General features: G+C 45.7%; 1 protein-coding gene across 1 annotated transcript in view; it reads right to left on the bottom strand.

Moving 5' to 3' along the window:
- DOCK1 (dedicator of cytokinesis 1) overlaps positions 1–20334 on the bottom strand; it is a 534414-nt gene that overhangs the window by 331958 nt on the left and 182122 nt on the right. Inside the window, 2 exon segments of the mRNA XM_032607328.1 lie at positions 3498–3593; positions 5570–5697. Coding sequence (XP_032463219.1) covers positions 3498–3593; positions 5570–5697 — 224 coding nt within the window.

The following is a 20334-nucleotide window of genomic DNA, read 5'->3' as shown; positions in this document are numbered from 1 at the left end:
ATAACACTTAGGATCACGGCATATTTTTATCCTCTGCCTGAGATGCATTCCAATAGCCCATTTCAAATATAAAGTTGAAAGGTATAAAATGAACTAAAACAAATGATATACAACCAACTGCATGGTATTTAGAAGGTACCACAGATACAGTTAAAAGAAGACGCTTATACAGTACATCACAGCTTAGCCAATGGCGTGTGAAGCTCCCCACTTCTCAATTCCATATATAAACACATGGGGAAGCTGTCAGGCCACAACTCATCCCCAACGAATAACTTGTTTTGATGGAAAGAGGCGTCACACTTCTACTACTGTTGACAATATCATGAAATAAATCATTAGGTGAAGCACAGCTATTCAAAACCTTTTTAATCACTTAAATTGTTAGAGTCCATTTTCAGCGATTCTTTAGAATTTGTGAGCTGATTCACAGTTATACCATTTCCATTCCACTGATGCAAAAAAGAGGAGCAAACAGGTAAGGGCTGGGATCTCTGTGGTGTAACGAGATGTTACAGCTGAGCCCAAACAGGCCTATAACCATTTTCTGCTCTCTTTCCACTCTAAAAGGGCCACTGATTACGTTTTTTGGCCACCTTGTCAGGGATATTTTCTTCCCCAGCTCTTCCTCTCATCTAAATTCACGGAGCTACAGCAGTGACGTTAAGAAGCTAATGCATAAATCTGCATGGGAGCCCATGTGGACAGCAAGGCTGAGCTCGGCAGGGCAACATTTCAGTCTCACTGCTCTGTGGACGCCACAAAGGGGACTCATGGTTCCTTGACGACTGAAAGAGTCTCTGAACATCTCCAATGTGAAATGGAGAATGTCCTTCCTGAAAACGTCTTAATGCTGTCATCACTCATTAAATAATTACAGTTATATTCAGTTATTTGGTTTTTTTTTGAGATTCCTTCCCTGATGGCCTAGTTCATTCTAGGAAGGAATTTCTGGCCTCCTTGTATACACATTAGAGATGCTGGCATTGGGAGGAGTTAGCTTAGGACCTAAATCCTGTTCCTGCTTCTGGAGACTTCTGGAGAAGGACAGGGCGATGGGGGGATGCGCCTGGATGTTAGGCAGCTTGCTCTAGTGCCCTGTGGCCCCTGACGGTGCCCTGGACCCTGTCACCTATGCAGTAGGAGAAGGGCCACAGCTAGGTAAGACTGAGCCTGGGTCCTCACTTCATGCCCCCTTGGTAAAGGTGCAAGGGCTTTTCCCAGGCACCCCTAAGGGTTCCTTAGGACACATGGCTTCCTCCAAGCCCCTCAGGAAAGGGGCAACCGATCCGTGGTCTGGCCCGTCTTCCTCCAGGACATCCTGACATTTGGTCCACAAAAACGAATGAAGGTGGCAAAGGGCAAAAGGTGCTTATTTCCCTGGGCGGCTGCCGCACTAACTACAATGCCGAACCAGGAGGAATTCTGAGCCCTCCTCTGGGCCTCCTGGACCAGCACTGAGATCAGCACCATGAGTCTCAGTCGCACAGAGACACCAAGGAAAGCCAGCTCTGGCGCCAACCCGGGCTCCCCACAAGTGCCGCCACGCTAGCTGTGGTTCTGGGACCGTTTCCCACCTCTCTGCAAGGCGTTTCTGCAGCGGCCTATGCATGATGAAGTGGAGGGTTAAGTGAGGACCCTCCGTTCATTACACAGTGCCCAGCACGTCCACAAGTGCTCGGTGAGAGCAGCTATTACTTGCGCCGCTATTATCACTGTGTCTGAGATGTGAGAAATTTCCCAAAGGCATCCAGGACCACATGGTCTGAGAGAAGTCACCACGCTCCATTCTAGATCCTCTGACTGAGCTGCAAGCACGTCTTACAATCTGGCCCCAGGCTAAGGTCCCATCCAAACCGTTATGGGCTTCCTCCCTGCCCTCCTCTCCCCAGTTCAACTGCTGGCCAGTGTGGGCTTATAACCCAAGTGAACACACCCCTAACCAGAGACAGAAACATCTCATCAGTTCACTGGTCTCCACGTCGGCCATGTTCTCCATCTGCCCATCGTGAGTGCCCAACACGTTCACTGTGACTCCGTGACAGCCAGAACGTCACCTCAGCCCCGCTGCTCCAGCCTGTTCCAACAGGGGTCTTAGCAGAGTGACACCAAACTTGGTTCAACTTGAAGCCACATTCATTCTTCCTACTTAAAGCCCCCTTGAGTTCCACAATGAGAGAGTGTTCCAGGGGCACCCAGGGCACAATCCCAAGAAGACGGGAACACCGGACCCCGGGGGTGCCCCTGGAGTCACCCCAATTCTTCCCCCACAGGGCTCAGTCTCCACCCACGTATACAAAAGCATTTCCAGATTACAGAAAAGGATCGTTACGATGAAGAGCATGATTACAGAATGATGGAAAATCCACTGCAAGTAACGCCAATTTACAAGGAAATACTTTATTCCCTAATTTATACATGTTATAATCCAAACCTAAAAGAGATATACCTTAAAAAGGAAACTCTGCACATAACATGTGCTGAAACCCTGAGACATAAAAACTAGACGATTTTACTGGATGGAAACATACAAAGGCAGCAACTATTCTCCTGTGATGGACCCGAAACCACAGACCGCAGCCTTTACTGTGATGCGGCCACAGAAACCAACACAAGCCCAGTGCTCCGGTCTTGCTTTGCGGCCTGACGGAGACAGACGGGTCACTGTACTTGATCCGTTCCCAGGCTACGCAGACAGAACTAAAATCACCCAAGGAAGACCAATGTGCCTAGTCTGATTGCCAGCGAAGACTCCAACTGGATTTTCTGTTCTGTGATTAGGAAAGCTATTTTTTTGAAATGCGATCCACCAAACTCAGTTACACGGTAACATGTACTAGAAATGAAAGAAATTAAATGGGACCTACAAATGCATCTTTTGCCCACGAAACCATATTTAAGAATAATGACGGTGAGGAGGAGAGTGGCAAACTCTGGAAAAAATCACCATAATATGAAAATGCTCCGGTCTTGCTTTAGCAATAAGCTTGCTAAATTATCGTTAAAACTCTGAGAAAAAGAACAGATACCATTCCTTGTCTCGACAATCTGAACGGGACAGACATCTACAATACTTTAGACATAAAACAGCGAAGTCGGAGGGCCTCAATTCCTTTTTAAGGCCCTTCATAAAATTTTATTAATGGCATCTTAAATGTAAATACGTAGAAAGAAACTGCCAGAAGAATGAGGACTTAGAAGAACATAGACATCCTTTGCTAGAAGTAAGCAATGAGAAAACTAGAACCAAATGTTGGTTTGTTACTCTTCAACTTTGACACTTACTTATAGAATCGTGGCAATGAGTACCTTTAACCTACTAGACTGTAAATAAATGCATCCCCACTGCTTGCTGTATCGTTGTACGACATGGTTAGTTTCAAAAGGCAGGTGGGAAAGAACCACATGGATTTTCGGGCTTGAGAGTGAATGACTTTCCCGGGAAAGATGCTGTCAGCCACAATGAAACCCACAAGCGTGTGTCACCGAGCACTTACGATGAGTTCGGAATCCCGTCCCATGGAAATGACGGTTCGGTTCACTGTCCGGAGAAGCTTCTCCATGATGATCTGGACATGCCTCTGAGTTGGTCCCTGCAGGAGGACACACCAGTGTAAATATACCATCACCTAAGACAGTCATTAACATGCCCGTCCCGCGGCTGTCACTGAATCCATTTATCCTGTAAAGAGTAAATCAATTACAACCCTTAACGAGATGAAAAATGGCCCTTGTCAGAGGCAAAAGCCTTCACAAAGAAAACTCAAGGCATTTTATTAATTATAGTCCATTAATGATAACGTGTTATATAATCATAGTAATTTAATTGAAGCAAACCTTAAAAATAAAAGCAACTCTGTTTAAACAATATAATGTTTATGATCCCTGATTAGCTCACCAATGAGTTTTCTAAAGACACTTGGCCATTTGTAAATGGAAGGCTGACAGATAACAACCATAGATGGCTCTGCATGTCAGGTCCCAATAATGTGGGAACAATCACATGGAATCGAATGTTTAAATATCATTTTAGCACACTACTTAAGATTCAGAGTGCCAGAGAACCTTCTATCAGTAAGAATTTGCTCCTTTGTGTGTGATGGGACTGCCGATTCTTCTTCACGAACTTTGAATGTGTTTAAACGGGCTTTCTAGATGCTTCCGCACAGGCCAGGCAGGCACTACCTCCTCTGTGAGGCTTGGCCACACAACCTCTTTACTCCCGACCTTTCATCTGATAAGAAAAGGAAAAGGCCTGGCATGGGAGCCCTGGACGCTGGCCTTTGGGTTAAGGCTTCCGACACCTTTCAAAGGCAAAGTCCGGGAAGAGCGGATGCAGCCACCATCCCAATGAATTACTTTACCTTACCTCCTTCTTCAAGGGCAGCACCCAGGCTCTGAGGGAATGAGCGGGCACAGCAAGGAAGTGGGCAGGAAAGGTGCGTGCACGCACACGTGTGTGTGCGTGTGTGCGTGTGGACTGGGGAGGTGGCAGGAGGTCACGTGGGGAAGAGCTAAGATCAAGTCCTGCCGACTGAAAATCCTGGCCCATCTGGCCACTGCTAGAGGCAGACACACTGCTAGAGGCAGAGACAGACGTGGCCCTGTACACCTGTCCAGACACACCTGGAGAACCAATGTCTTTACATGTGTGTGCACATGTGTGCCCAAATGAATGTGCTGGGTACAATGGCGTCGTGGAAGCATAGGGTCAGATGTTTCCATATGTGCCTGCACCAGCTTTTGATTAAGACAGAAGGTCAGTGGAATAAGCATACAATTGAGAAATGCAAAAGGAAATACCATTTTAAAAAAAAAACAGCCAAGAAAGCACAGGAAAAAACTGCCTGTGGGGGGAGGAACCCAGGAAAAGGGGCAGAGAACTGCTCTTCTCAAAACTCTCGGACGCACTTAAAACAACCAACAACTACTATGTGCATGTATAAAATAATAATATTATCTATTTATCAAATATAAAATAATAATTGAAAGAAAGTAGGCAATTAGCCTCCTGTTGTTTACTTCTAATTTTTAATATCAAAGCCTTTGACCTTAAATATCAAATCTAAGTCTTGGAAGTCACTTAGCTGAGAAGTCATAGGAAACAAACATAAAACAGTATCTTCAGTGCTGAAAAGCACACGTGGTAATATAATCATCGTGCTTTACACATAAATAAAAAATAATTTGAGGATGCAACTCTAGAGAGAGAAAAAGAAAGGGTAACCCTTAAAATTCAGGCCATCCTTTTTTTTTTTTGCTGTACGCGGGCCTCTCACTGTTGTGGCCTCCCCCATTGTGTAGCACAGGCTCCGGACGTGCAGGCTCAGCGGCCATGACTCACGGGCCCAGGCGCTCCGCGGCATGTGGGATCTTCCCGGACCGGGGCACGAACCCGTGTCCCCTGCATCGGCAGGCGGACTCCCAACCACTGCGCCACCAGGGAAGCCCCCGGCCGTATTTTTTTAACTGAATCAAATACGACTTGGTCCTGGGAGGCTGGGGCCCCTGGGGATCGCAGACCCACATTTGCTGCAGGGTCCACAGAGGTAGCCCCGCCATTACTCACCACGTCCTTCCTGTACAGAACCTCCAGGATGTTGCTGAGCAGCTGGCAGCAGGCCTCCAGATCTTCCTGTCTCTCCAGATGGTACTTGAGCTGATCCGTCATCATGGGAAGCAGGATCTCTCTGCAGTCTGCAGGGGACACCGGGTTGCCAGTCAGCAGGAGACCCACCAAGATGCAACTCTGTTTGCTAGAAGCTTGTTTTCCTAGCTTGTGACACTGCATGTTACATTTACATACTCTGCAATGTGAAACTGACATCTGGAGGGGGTCAGACTACTTGACTGGGAGGAAGTCACTTGTTTCCTTATAAAATAATTCACTCACGTGTGCACGCATATGTGTGTGTGTCACCATGTAAATATACAACGACAGTTCACAAACAAACATATACATATTTACATATGTCCAACAGTATGTACATAGATACAAATGCAAACAGGCGTGCTGGGGTTTTAACTAATTTTCTGTGTGGAACTGTATATTTACTGATTTCCAACTTCAGAAGAAACACTTGTTACAACAAAAACTATTTGAATTGCAGCTCTTCTTATTTCCTAGGAAGACCAGAGCATGGTTCCTTCCTGCTCCCACACACCTCCCGAAGTTTCCTGAGCTTGGCCGGTTCATAGCTTACTAAATTCCCCACTTAATGTTTACCCACTCAGGGACAACTTTCTGCTGGGCTCACATCTGCAGAGGGACGGTCTGCAGGGGGCTGAGAGCTCAGGCTCTGGAGTGAGGTTGGCTGGGTTTAAATTCCGTTGGCCTCCTTGCAAGGTTATCTCGGGCAGAGCTCGTTACCTCTCTGAGCCTCGGTTTCCTCATTGCTCACATGGGCACAGTGGCACTAGCTACTCACAGGTCTGAGGTACAATGTACTCCTGGCAAGGTGAGGCAAGAAGGCCTGGGCCTGGCACAGGTGAGATGCTCAGGACAGGGTACTTGCTCTTATGATGTGATACAGATACTGGTGAAGAGCCCCGGCCCCTCTTTGGTCTCCCAGAGCCCTGGGCTAATGAGGGAGGAGGCGGCGGGGAGCAGGTATTGACCTTGGAGGTGAAAGTTAGGGAGGTAATACATTCACCTGCTGGGAAGAGGAATCAGAATTTCCCACAAAGTGAGGGGGCCATCCAGGAAAAGGAACCCTATTCACAAAGTCAAGTAGACAGGAGCAGATGACATATTCACAGAGCCACATGCACAGTTCAGGAGGGTGGGGAGAGGAGAAGCAGAATAAAAGACCAGGCGGGCAGCTGGATTTCATCCTGAACATGATGGATGAGACAGAAAGAGGTGGAGAACTGGAAGATGCTGACAGGGAAGGGATATGTTCAGATCAAAAGGCCAGAGACAGCAACCGTGATGGCGCCAGGTAGGGCAGTGGAGATGGGAGGCTCATCTGGACAGACTGGACAGGTTAGCTAACGCAATAGTCCAGGCAAGAAACAGTAAAGGCCTGACCTCCTGCTACAGTGGCAAGTTTGAAAGAAGAGGCCTTGAACAAAAGCAAACTGGAGGCAGGCTGAACACAGTGGCAGGTGATGAAGTGGAGAGGAGGGTGGGGGCTAAAGGAGAATCAAACACAGCACCCAGCGTCTTCGTGACAAGTTCATCCAAGGCACCATGTGATGCCATCCAAGGAGAGGAAACTTGGGACAGAAGGGTGTTTAAGGGCAGAGAAAAGGACCAGGTTCTGGACACGTTGAATCTGAGTTGCTGCTGGACATCCAAGTGGCCTCATCTAGTAGGCACATGGAGAGAGGGTTCTAGACCTTAGAGATTTCCAGCCTTACAGACTGAAGAAGCAACAGCCCTAGACCATAATAAATGCCAAGTATGTGAATAAGACCATCAAAGAGGAATGTGTAGAATGAGAAGGGAAAACTGTGAACAGCAGTCAGGATGTTGGTATTAGAACAGAAGATGGAGCGAGGAAAGATGTGGGCTGACGCAGAGATGAACGACATCACCCAAACCAAGGGAGGGCAGGTGGCCAGCGTGGCCAAATATGGTGGCAAGAACGGGTAGAAAAGCACAGCCCTGGGATGTGACAATAAAAAGCACACCGAGGAGAATTCCCTGGCGGTCCGGTGGTTAAGAGTCCATGCTGCCAATGCAGGGGCGCGGGTTCCATCTCTGGTCAGGGAACTAACTATTCCACGTGCCGTGCAGTGCAGCCCAAAGATCGAAAAAAAATAAAATTAAAGAAGAAATAAATAAAAGCAGATGGAGTCCTTCTCAAGGCAGCTTCCTGGAGTGGGATGAGAAGACGAAAATAGAAGCACAGACACGGCTCTGGAAAGCACGGCTGTGAAATAAAGGCACACTGGGGTCTAAGGATCAAAGATCACTTGGGTTTTCATTTGTTTTTTAGATAGGACAATAGAAAGAATGTTCAGAAAAATCAAAGAAAAATAATGAACCAGACACAAATAAGATTCGAGATGAAATGCAATTACTAATTGTCTCTTCCTGTTGGGAACTCCTGTTTAACACCAGCACCATCCATCCCCCAACGTGAACTGTCTGCTGACAACACCAGCTCTGTATGGTGAAACCAGCCCAGCCACTGTAGGTCCCTTTAAAATGCAGTGCACGAGAGAAAAGACAGCAGAGCTCGGGAACGTTAAATATCCTGTGCTTGTTTTAGAATTTTACCCTTTAGGACTTCCAACGTTAACGATACCTAAAAGCAAGTTTTGCATTAATGTTTCCTGAGTTTTCTGAACATAAGGAAAAAATAAGCATGCAACATTGGAATGGTTCCTGAAAGTATGCAGAGACTTGCTTAGAAGACTTTCCCAAGAAGTACACGATAAAGAAGGCATGGGGCTGGAGGCGCGAGGCAGCTCAGGGGGAGGTGCAGAAACCGCACACGCCCTTCCGCTCCTCTGCCCTCCAGGGGACCGCATGTAGGAAGCTCACGCTAAGGCTTTTTCAAGCTCCATTTTGATTTAATCCCTAGAAAAGGAACTGACAGCAACTCCATTTTTCCAGATTGAGTTTTGTCCAATGAATATATGAGTATATGCATTTACTTGTTGATGTCACCATTACAGTAACCAATACGTAGGCAGGGGTGACGCAGACATGCTGCAGTGCTGCGTATCTTCCGGGCAGGGGCCAGCCGGGCTTGGATGACTATGTTGTCAGGGGTTGCCGAAGGTGAGGGAGTGAGAGCACAGCACAAGGAGGCGGCGCTGTCCCATGGGGACCAAGCAGTCTCTCCACATTGGTGCTCCTGGATGTCACGGGCCGTCACACGATTCCCTTATCTTCCCACCCAACCCCTCCTGTGACGCCAAGGGTGAACACAGGACCCCACGGAGAGCATCTCTCTGAATGCCACAGCCCCTTGAACTTGTGATGGAAGTGCTCCCAAGTCGAGATGGGCTGCCAGCGTGGAGGGGAGGGGGGAGCCCAGGCATCAGAGAGCCGCCCAGGGACAAACCCAGTCCAAGGCACATGCCACAGGAAAATGACCACGTGCAGTGAATCCAGCCTGAAAATGCAGTTGCCCAAAATGCTGACCCACTGCATACACGAACTCCACAAGCATCCCAAACCCAGTGTCTTTGCTACACAATCCTGACGCTCGCAAGTTACATCTGCCCCGGTAGCTCTGCTGACCTTCCACACCACAGCACAACATCCACAGTAGGGGCTACACTCCCAGCTCCCAGCACCCAAGGGGCAGGAGAGGTCCCTGCACAAAGCTGTCTGAGTGCAGCCCCGCCTGCGTTCAGCCTCAAGGTCACAGGCAGGACATCTCCAGGATGAGTCCTCTTTCCCTCCCACATCACCCAGTGTGACCTCAACAGGGGGTGAGCCCTCGGCCACCCCTGTCCGCGTGGTCATGCCTGTCACTGCCGCCACCGTTCTGGGTTAAGTCTAGTTTCCAAGACATGTCAGTGGGAGAAGTAAGAGCCACGAAGAGCTGAGCAGGTAAAAACAGACCCTGACCACATGACCAAGGAAAACATGACAACGGAGGCTTAGCAAAGCCATGTCTGAAGTAAGCCTGGGAGGGACCCAACAGCGGTAGAAGGCCAAGTGGGCTTGCTAGGCCAGCGCGGGAGCAGGCGTGTGTCCACGAACAGCCCTAGAGGATCAGGGAACACAGCTCTGGACTCAGAGCTTGCAGAAATGGCTCTTTAGGCCCTGGCAACCCATATGCTCTGGCCAAAGTCCATTCCATACGGCCTCATTTATCTGTCACGCTGGACAGGCAGGTGTGGACTTCACCGTTCTCAGAAGTAACTGAGTGTGTTGGTGTCATCTGTCAGAATTATGCCAGGGTGAGGGAAGTGATGGCCGCCCTGTCCATTTTCCCCGGGGAGAGATGCTATCAGCCATCCTTGGCTACCTGGTGGGAACGCCCACCCTCCACCCAGCCCAGGGGTCTGTGATCGCTCTGTGCATTTGTTATCCAGCCTCTTCTGAGGCTTTGGACACCAAACTTTTGGACACTTCGCTACCATTTTGTCACGTTTAGAGACATTTCATTCTCTTAGCCCCTGAGAACATTAAAAACCCATTTGTTATAATCCTTCAGATGAACCCATAGTATTTACACGTGGGATGTTTCCAACATCCATAGGACAACTGTAGCTCTAACTCCATAACCCACCCCATCTCTGGCTGGTCAAGATAAAGGCAGGTCATGGGGATAAGCCTACTTCATCGAGAGAATGAAACAAGACACCACGAGCAGGACTTTGTGAGGGTCCAACATTCCTGTGTGGAGGACCACACCTCCGGCCCCAGGACAGGGCCCCATCCCCCAACCACACGCCCATCACAGGACCAGATCACCAGGCAGGAGCAGCCTCTTGCCTGGGCTTTTCTTACAGGCACAATGACCACCCCAGGCATCTCATGCAGGCCTCCAAAGACAGAAGGTCACAGGGCAGCAACACCTTCAGAAACACGTCCCAGGTCCCCACAGGAAGAATGGCAACGCCCCAGAGTCCTGCAGCGGCCGCAGGGACCAAAGCTGGAAGCAGCCCAAGTTGACACACCCACCTTCTTGGTGAGCCGTGATCAGCAGGCCCCAGCTCAGCCCCCCGACGGACCTGGGGACAGGCAGGCCTCAGGTGCCAGCTCTGGGACTGCTGGAAATTACGACTTGCTCTGTGACCTGTTTCTCCTTCCTGGGACGCAGTCTCCGTGAGAGCAGAGGTCTTGTTCTCATCCACGGGAGTAGCCCTCACACATACACTAAGACCTGACAGTGGAAGTGTGTGTGTACATGCGTGCACACGTGTGTGCAGTGACTTCAAGCGCGCGTGCAACTGTGTGTGTGTGCACGCATGCATGTGCTCGTGTGGAGAAGCGCGCTCTTCCCAGCAGGACAGCTGCTGCATAGGACTCCTGTCCATAGGACTTTTTGTCCTTTTTCATGCGTAAACCTAGCACTTTGCTCCTATCAGTTGAGGAAGGACCTGCAGCCGAGGGCCGCCCCGTCGCATCCTAGGAAGACACCAGAGGGACAAAGCCATCATAGCAAGATGGCTCCTGCCTTTCTGGTGACGCAGTGTCACTGGATGGTGTCCAAGCCGATCCGGACAGCAGTGTTCAGGCGCACGGGCACACGTGTGTGTGAGTGTGTGTGTGCTCGCACCCGCACACGAGCGGTGGTCGGGGGTCACTGTGATTACAGGTGCAGGGTTAGCACAGGAGAGTCTGCAGTGAGAAGCAGGTCCACCTCCTGGTGCCGTCCCAGCCACCCAGCAGCCCCCAACCAAAGCAAAACTAACCTCACTTTACAAAGGATGTCCCTACTCTGCATTTCAGCTCCTTCCAGTTTTGTTTTCAAGAAGTGGTGGGACACAAGTTTGGAGTAACACTAAAGATCCTGAAATTTTATTGTAAGTCAAGACAAAAAATTAAGAGCACAGAGGAAGCTACTACCCCCCACAAACACACACACACTCTCACACCACACACACTCATACCACAACTCACACCACACACACTCACACAACTCACACCACACACACCATACACATTCACACACACCACACACACACACTCACACATACCACACACACCACACACACACCACACACACCCTCACACACTCACACCACACACACTCACGCCTGCAATGAGCTGTTTTAAAGCATCCAAGGAAGAGGAATCTCCTGTCATATTCTGAGTGTCCCAACTCAGTGTCCTGAATACCCTTCTCCATGAACAGGATGTCATTTCTCTAGCATGATTTGTGCCAATTGTCCCATTTGGTTCAAAACAGATGGCCCAGGAATCTGACAATCCCCCCACTCGAGGAAAAAAAAGAGAAAAGAAAAAGAAAGAAAGAAAGAAAAACAATCAAACCAACAAACCCTTATATTTTAAAAAGAAAACACATTTCAAATAAACTACCCATAGATAAACACACGGAAAACAGCTGCAACAAATACCTGACTGGAAGTCCAGGAACCTGGGTCTATTCGATTTTGTTTGTTGGCTTTTTAATTGGAGTAGAGCTGATTTACAATGATGTGTTAGTTTCCGGTATACAGCACAGTGATTCAGTTATACACATATCTAACCTTTTTCAGATTGCTTTCCATTATAGGTTATTACAAGATACTGCTTCTCACAAGGTCCTTGCTGTTTACCTGTTTTATATATAGTAGTGTAATAGTTAATCCCAAGACTCACAGACATAGAAAACAAACTTATGGTTGTCAAAGGGGAGGGAGAGGGGAGGGACAAATTGGGAGTTTGGGACTAACAGCCTTTTTGATTTTGGAACAGCCTTTTGGCCTCACTGAAGTTCAGTTTACCCGTGCACACAGGAAATCATAAAATCCACCTTGCTCACTCTTTGCCTTGAATCTCAGGCGAGTGACTTAAATTCTCTAAAATCCTTAATTGTCCTTCTTTGCAAAATAGGCCTGATATTGTTAACCCCTCGGGTTTACTGTGAGAATTAGATGATATAATGTGTGCGTCTGGCAAGTAGTAAGCATTCAATAACTAGCAGCTGTCAGTAACAGTAACAGAAATAATATTATTATGCAAAGTCAGCCTTTTCAACGAAGTACACACAGAAAACTAATGCCTTGGAGTGTGCTATCCAGTAGGGTAGCCAGTGAACCCCTGAAATGTAGCTAGCAGCTGAGGAGTAGAAGTTTCCATTTCAGTTAATTTTATGCACTATTTTAACTTAAATGGAAAAAAAAGACATCTGATTCAGTTATTGTTAACCACTGTTTGGAACAACTTGCGTATGTAAGTCTACTTTTCAATGGTAAATTATATTAAATGTTAAGATCAAGCATCTGTGATGAAAACAGAGCATCCAAATTGAGATGGGCTATAAATGTGAAAACCACACGGGATTTCAGAGACTTCGTATGAATCAAGAATGTAAAACATGCCAGTTGTCCTATTTAGATCAAAGTCATGTCGACATGATATTTCAGATAAAATATATTATTAAAATTAATTTCACCAACTTCTTTGTACTTTTCTTTCTTACTGTGGACTGTATAAAATTATAAATTACATACGTAGCTGGCATTCTAACTCGGTTGGACAGCGCAGTCTCGGAGTATGCTAGGAAGCAGCAGCATTAAAGACCTCTTGTGCGATTTCTCATTTTAATAAACCAGTGTTCACCTTTGGAAGGAGAATCAAGGCCACAGCTTCCTCCTGTCAGATCCTCTTCACATGTACAGGACTGCAGGCCTCATCAGTGCCTGGTAGTCTGAGTCAAGGCATAGGCCTGACCCCACAAGGAAGCGAAAACCAGCCAGCACGGTTGTCCTGGTTTTCGCTGCCGTGCACAGAAAGGAATGCTGACAGCCCGGAGCAGGCAGCCCGTGGGCCCAGACTCCACGCAAATCAGCCGTGGGGATCAGAGGTCCTACAACACACCAGCCAGCCTTCCACAGCCCCTTTCCCAGTGTGATCCACTATGATTACAGACAGCAATGATTGCACATCTGTTCATCCTCAGCTGTGCAGGCTGAAGCCATTATGATTAATGCTCTGGTAATGGGCACAGAGTAAAAAATATTAATCTTTATAAACGGTATTCAACAGGCATCATCAGCTTATAAATGTCCAAGCAGAATATCCGTCTATAACTCCATTATAGCTCTACATCAAAGCAAGATGCAAATACGAGAATGAATCTGTCCATTTAAAACTTTCATTTTATGAACACTAAATAATGTGCTTCTTAGTTTTTAGTTTGGTCACATTAAACAAATGATCCATAAAGTGCATTTAATAACCTTGAGCCTGTTACACAGAACTGAGATCCAGATGAACACTTTTACTGAGAATTAAACAGTAAGAGCCATATAAATGGGGGATGCTTGCTCTTCATCTTATACAGTCATCTTACTTTTCAACAATCTAAGAACTCTGTACCCACATGATTCGATTTGTTCAAATAATTCTCTCCTTCTACACAAATCTTTAAACACCAGAAATAAAGAAAACAGAGCCAGCAATGGAAGGGATCACAGGAGCAATCTACTCACGTCCAAATTTTACAGATGTGGGAGCCAGGAGCCAGAATATAGGGACCAGGCAGCAGCTGAGCCAGAGTTAGATGCCTGATCCTGAAGCCAGAGCTCCTTTGACCCATGCATGTGCACGTGTGTGTAAACATGTATGATTCCGGTGTCTTTACAGGTCTAATGCACATTAAACTTTTCCAAGAATTACTTTAATTCGCTTTAAGTAAGCTGTGATCATTAGCAGTACCAGGAGGATAAATTCACATCGAGTAACCCTAAGTATGTCAGTTTTCCTTTCTGAACTTCAGCTTCTTTGTCTGTAAAATGGAGTAAATACAACTGCCCTGCACTGTGTTTCGATTCCTACCTACGGGTAGTACCTCTGGAAGGAGTCTGGTAAGAAGATTCTCAGCACCACTTGGCTGAGTGCTGAAATGATCAGAAATAAGATAATCTGCCTGTCGGCTTTGAGGTACCCAATGTCACAAAATTTTAACTGAGAAAGTGACAGAGCAATTAAAAGTATCTTGAGACTTGGAAGTGAACATGGCAAGACGCAGATTGCGGAACAATAGGAAAAAGAAGCTGGTCAAAGACACATCTTCTGGATGAAGCCACCGGGCCTCGTAAAAAGTGTCATCTTTTGAAAGAAGGGAGTGGGGCAGCAGATATTTTGTATCCTGTAGTTTGGAGAAGTATAATCATAGAGGTTAACCAGCCACTAGTATCGTAATAATAAATACTTTGTCAGAAGAAAGAAATGGAAGAAGAACCAATGGAGAAAAATCTAAAATGAGTCCCATTTAAAAGCAGATGAAAAGATTAGAAAGACTCAAACAAAATGCCAGGGAACATAGTGTGGAAAGTACTGGTCAGACCAGGAATCTATCCTCTGGATGGAAATGCATTTAAGGAGGTGGCTTGGTACATTTGAGAGGAATTCGATAGGTCTGCCTATCCTTGGGCAGAATCTTACCACGTGGAGGATGAAAAAGCAAAGAGAGAAAAACAGAGCTGGGGAGTCGTGTGCATGCTTTTACCCAAGAGCGTGAAGCTAACCAAGAACACAGGTTTTGGCCAGTGTGGCCCAGCACACACTCCTCTACTGCTTGCCCCCATACTGAGCTCTACAGTTAAAAAAACAACGTCAAAATCATATGGTCTGTCCGCTCCACCTTGAGGGAAGGACTGTGCCCTCAGGGAGGGATTTACGCAACAGAAAAAAGTAGGGTCTAGAAGGAGAACATAGGAGACTGCAGGCTGACCTGGGGCTCCTCCAACTGTCCCAGGCAAGTTTCTGTACACAACACGGTGCACATACAGAGCTAATCTTGGGGCCGGGAAGGAACCATGAACTGGGGAGACCCAGAGACCTGCCGTCCCAGTGCCAATGTGAGCATGACTAGGTATGGGACAACCAAGGCAGCCTCTTCTAAGACTGCTCTTCATGTCCCCAATATCAAGTGACAGGGACAGGAGTCCACTCAGAGGTGGGTGCAGAACAGAGAGCCAACACACTATGATAAAGGTTAGACCAACTACACCCCGAGGAACTTAGCACTGCCAATTTGATCACACAGAAAGAGAAGAGAAAAGGCTACGAAAACTCCGTAAGCACATAAACACAACACTACATGGTTTATTTATGTTTAATCTATTTATGTGTTTATTTATTCACATACTTGTACTTTATCGTGTTCCATATGGCACTTGAAGTGAATTCAGTTTTCAGAATGCATAACTCTTATGCTGGATGTGAAATAGCTTATGAAGAGAGTAGGGGATGGACTTGTAACAAGACAACTCCCTAATCAGCACCACGGTGGTGGACAGCTCCCTGCCTGGGATTTTGCTTGCAGACTAGGACTTGCTACTTAACTCCTGGGTTGTTATCTGTAAATTAAGAAAATTACTCTTTTCCAATTATGCATTTTTAAACTGATGGCTCTGAAGCCATTCTCAGAGGAATCAAACTTGCTAACCAACAGTCCTGAGCACATGGTAGGTACTCAACAAATTACAATGGAATGGGAATGGATATAATTAAGAAACTGAAATTGAGTTCACCCTCCTAGATTCATTAAGCCATTTCTAAAAAGGCTGCACTGTTTTAACAAATGATCTTTTCAAAAACACACATAATGAAAGCTACAGAGTGATATACAGAATGAGGGATGGAAAAAGGTACAGTACTTTACAGACAAAGATTAAAATTTTCTCAGGGCATGAAAAAAAAGAGGAGAAAATTGTATTCATATTCCATCATTACTTAAAGAATTAAGTAACTTTGGGGTTCACAGCTGGTAATGTTTATTAGAAGTCTTCAGCACAACTATCTAATTAAAGTATTCCAGAATGCTATACGAGTGGTACATTAATAATTATGGCATATGACGGTCCCAACCCCAATTTTTCTTTCTGTGAAAAGCATCCATCAAGTTAACAAAAACTACTACAGAGTACCTCTGGGTTTAAGAACCCTTTCAATAAGAGAAATACCTCTCCATTCTCCACAGTGGAGAAGCTCAGGAGATTTTATTTTGATTTATTCATGGATCCAAAGCATTAAGAAGGTATATTTTACTATAGGTCTGTATTAAACACACAGCTTTTCTTTCTACGATTTAAAGCACAACAAATCGATTGACAGGGTAATTCTTTTAGAGATATAAAATCTTGGATCAAATCACAGTGAAAACGGTCTAGAAATCTGACTTTGCTAATTCCCACTAGCTAGCCCCAATAGGCATCTGGGCCTTTGCCCTCAGATTTTAAAGAGCTGCTGTAACTAATGTTTCCACCATTAAAAAGGAGAATTTTACTCTGCTTGACAACTGGAAGAATAATTCACCTTGAAAATAAGAATGAGGAAAATTGTTTGAGCTCTCCAGGCCTACATTTTTAAGGAGCTCTGTATTGTTCAAAAATGGAACACAGGGCTTCCCTGGTGGCGCAGTGGTTGAGAGTCCGCCTGCCGATGCAGGCAACGCGGGTTCGTGCCCCGGTCCGGCAAGATCCCACATGCCGCGGAGTGGCTGGGCCCGTGAGCCATGTCCGCTTGGCCTGCACTCCGCAACGGGAGAGGCCACAACAGTGAGAGGCCTGCGTACCGTAAAAAAAAAAAAAAAGGAACACAAATGGTTCTCATGAACCTAGGGGTAGGACAGGAATAAAGACACAGACGTAGAAAATGAACTTGAGGACACGGGGAGGGGGAAGGGTAAGCTGGGACGAAGTGAGAGAGTGGCATTGACATATATACACTACCAAATGTAAAACAGATAGCTAGTGGGAAGCAGCTGCATAGCACAGGGAGATCAGCTCCATGCTTTGGGACCACCTAGAGGGATGGGATAAGGAGGCTGGGAGGGAGCCATAAGAGGGAGGGGATATGGGGATATACATATGCAAACAGCTGATTCACTTTGTTATACAGCAGAAACTAACACAACATTGTAGAGCAGTTATATTCCAATAAAGATGTTAAAGGAAAAAAGAAAAAAAATGGAACACAAATGAAGTTTTATGAGGTTGATGAATACTGTGTAAAAGGAGCCTACTTGTTATACTGAAGGAAAGAGCTACAGGAATGGCCCGAGAATGAAGGAATGGCACATTTTCCATTCCTACTCACTGCTAGATTCCAAACATCAGAGAAAAAATAAAAAACAAAGTGGCCCCAATGAACAGTAAGCTTAAACCAAAGTAATCCACCAAGAGTATTAAACTAAACTACTATCAAGACTACAAAGGGATTGTCTTACCACTAAATCTTCAAATCTTTATTCTCCAAATCTTACACTATTCTGCAAAAACAAACTTATGACACAAGATAAGTAGACAGTAAGCTCTAAAGGAAATCTGTCAATTGCTTTGGTCACTTTGAATATGAGAATATGGAAAGGCTAGACCTTGAAAGGCAAGGGAATTCAGCGTTAACTGGAATGAGCTTTCCCAAGGTCTCAGGTTAAGGACTGCAGCAGAAAGCAGCCCATGTGGGTAAGAGCACAACTCCCATCTCAGCTGAAAGGCTTCTTGCAAGGATGTCCAATGCTCTTGACTAATTTAAAAGTTAATGGTATCTAAGGTTGATTTCTTTTATTCCAATTCCTATAACACTAATGTAAAATATCTGTGTGGGCATAAATCCCAAACCTTGGTGTCCTAGTGTCTATTTTAATTTAATTATATTGAAAATTGTCATTTCTATAATAGGATTTAAGCTTTAATTTTCACAGCTGTTGTTAGATACGTGGGCAACAATATAATCACATGGGAACAAAGCTACAAATGTACAAATTATGAAGCTCTGACCTTTCTGTCTCTTCGTAACTTGCTTTGAAAATCTGCTCACTCCATGCTGCAGATTACATGCAAGAGTCATCTTTTTTGTGAAGCACATAATCTATTTAACCAGCTTTCAAGTAGTCAAGTCACATCTCCAAACAGTGCTTGGAGCCATTACCGCCCATTCATTGGCTGTCCGCACACAGCATGATAACGAGCCCAAGTCCTTCACCTCAGCTGGAGAGGAGGAGCCAGAACAGCCAAGGTGGGTTCCCGGCTCCAACGTGGGGATCCACCCCTCTGCACATCCTCCATTTCCTGAAACAATGCCAGTTACTCTGACTACAAACTTATATTTGAAAAGACAACCTCATGAAATGCTGTGAAGGCTGGGATTTGCCTCCAAATATCTGGGGCAGGGGGAGGGATGGACTGGGAGTTTGGGATTAGTGGATGCAAGCTATGATATAAAGCATGGATAAATGACGAGTCCCACCATGTAGGACAGGGAACTATACTCAAAATCCTGTGATAAACCATAATAGAAAAGAATATGAAAAAGAATGTAGGGGCTTCCCTGGTGGCGCAGTGGTTGAGAATCCGCCTGCCGATGCAGGGGACACGGGTTCAAGCCCTGGTCTGGGAAGACCCCACATGCCGCAGAGCAACTGGGCCCGTGCGCCACAACTACTGAGCCTGCGCGTCTGGAGCCTGTGCTCTGCAACAAGAAAGGCCGCGATAGTGAGAGGCCTGCGCACCGCAATGAAGACTGGCCCCCGCTTGCCACAACTAGAGAAAGCCCTCGCACAGAAATGAAGAACCAACACAGCAAAAATTAATTAATTAATTAATAAACTCCTACCCCCAACATCTTCTTTAAAAGAAAAAAAAAAGGAATGTATATGTGTGTGTGTGTGTTTGTGTTTAAGTGAATCACTTTGTTGTACAGCAGAAACTAACACAACCGTGTAAAGCAACTATACTTCAATAAAATAAATTTTTAAAAAATATCTGGGGCAGGGGGAGGAATGGACTGGGAGTTTGGAATTAGCAGATGCAAATTATGACATACAGGACGAATAACCAACAAGGTCCCACTGTGTAGGACAGGGAACTATATTCAATATTCTGTGATAAGCCATAACGGAAAAGAATATGAAAAAGAATATATATATATATATATATATATATATATATATATATATATAGACACACACACATATGTGTATGTATAAGTGAATCACTTTGCTGTACAGCAGAAACTAACACAACCGTGTAAAGCAACTATACTTCAAGAAAATAAATTTAAAGAACAATATGCGGGGGAGGAGCATCGAGATAAAAACAAGACCATGACTCGATAGGTTCTGAAGCCCAGCGAGGCGTTCTTTACACTCTTCTCCTCATTTTCCTATATGTTTAAAATTTTCCGTAATTTTAACAAAGAGCTATCTTGAGTCCAGAGGTAGGGTTGAGCTGTCCCCTCTGCCACTTCATCCTTCCACAAAACAGGGGAATAATAAAATCAGAGGCAAAAAGAAGACAATCTTAAAAAAAAAAAAAAAAAAAAAAAGCCCCATAACATTGTAAAGCAACTATACCCCAATAAAAATTTAACATAGACAGATAGACAGATCGGGGCTTACCATGGCCCCTGGCACACAGTTAGAGCTCAACACTACTGAACTATCATAATTATGATCTGCATCCAGACCTCAGCACAGCGGACGGGACACCAGAGACCCCAAAGCGGTTGCCTGGGAGGCCAGAGATGGTTTCCTGGGTAGATGCAATCATATAAAAAAAAAGAAAGAGAAGACAATCTTAATTTTATAAAACTGCTCACGGATGACCCTCCGTACCTTAACTGTCTCACTTATCTCTTTCTGTTACTCCTCCTCAAAGACACCTCCTTCCTGCGCCATGATCCATCCATTCAGAGCCCAGACCGGGAGAGACAGCCAGCTTCCCCGTGTGAACACGAGACCTCTCCTC

Source organism: Phocoena sinus, chromosome 16, assembly GCF_008692025.1.
Source record: "Phocoena sinus isolate mPhoSin1 chromosome 16, mPhoSin1.pri, whole genome shotgun sequence".
NCBI classification, from domain to species: domain Eukaryota; kingdom Metazoa; phylum Chordata; class Mammalia; order Artiodactyla; family Phocoenidae; genus Phocoena; species Phocoena sinus.
The sequence above is the reverse complement of the archived record's forward strand: the minus strand, read 5'-3'. Positions and strand labels throughout refer to the sequence as shown.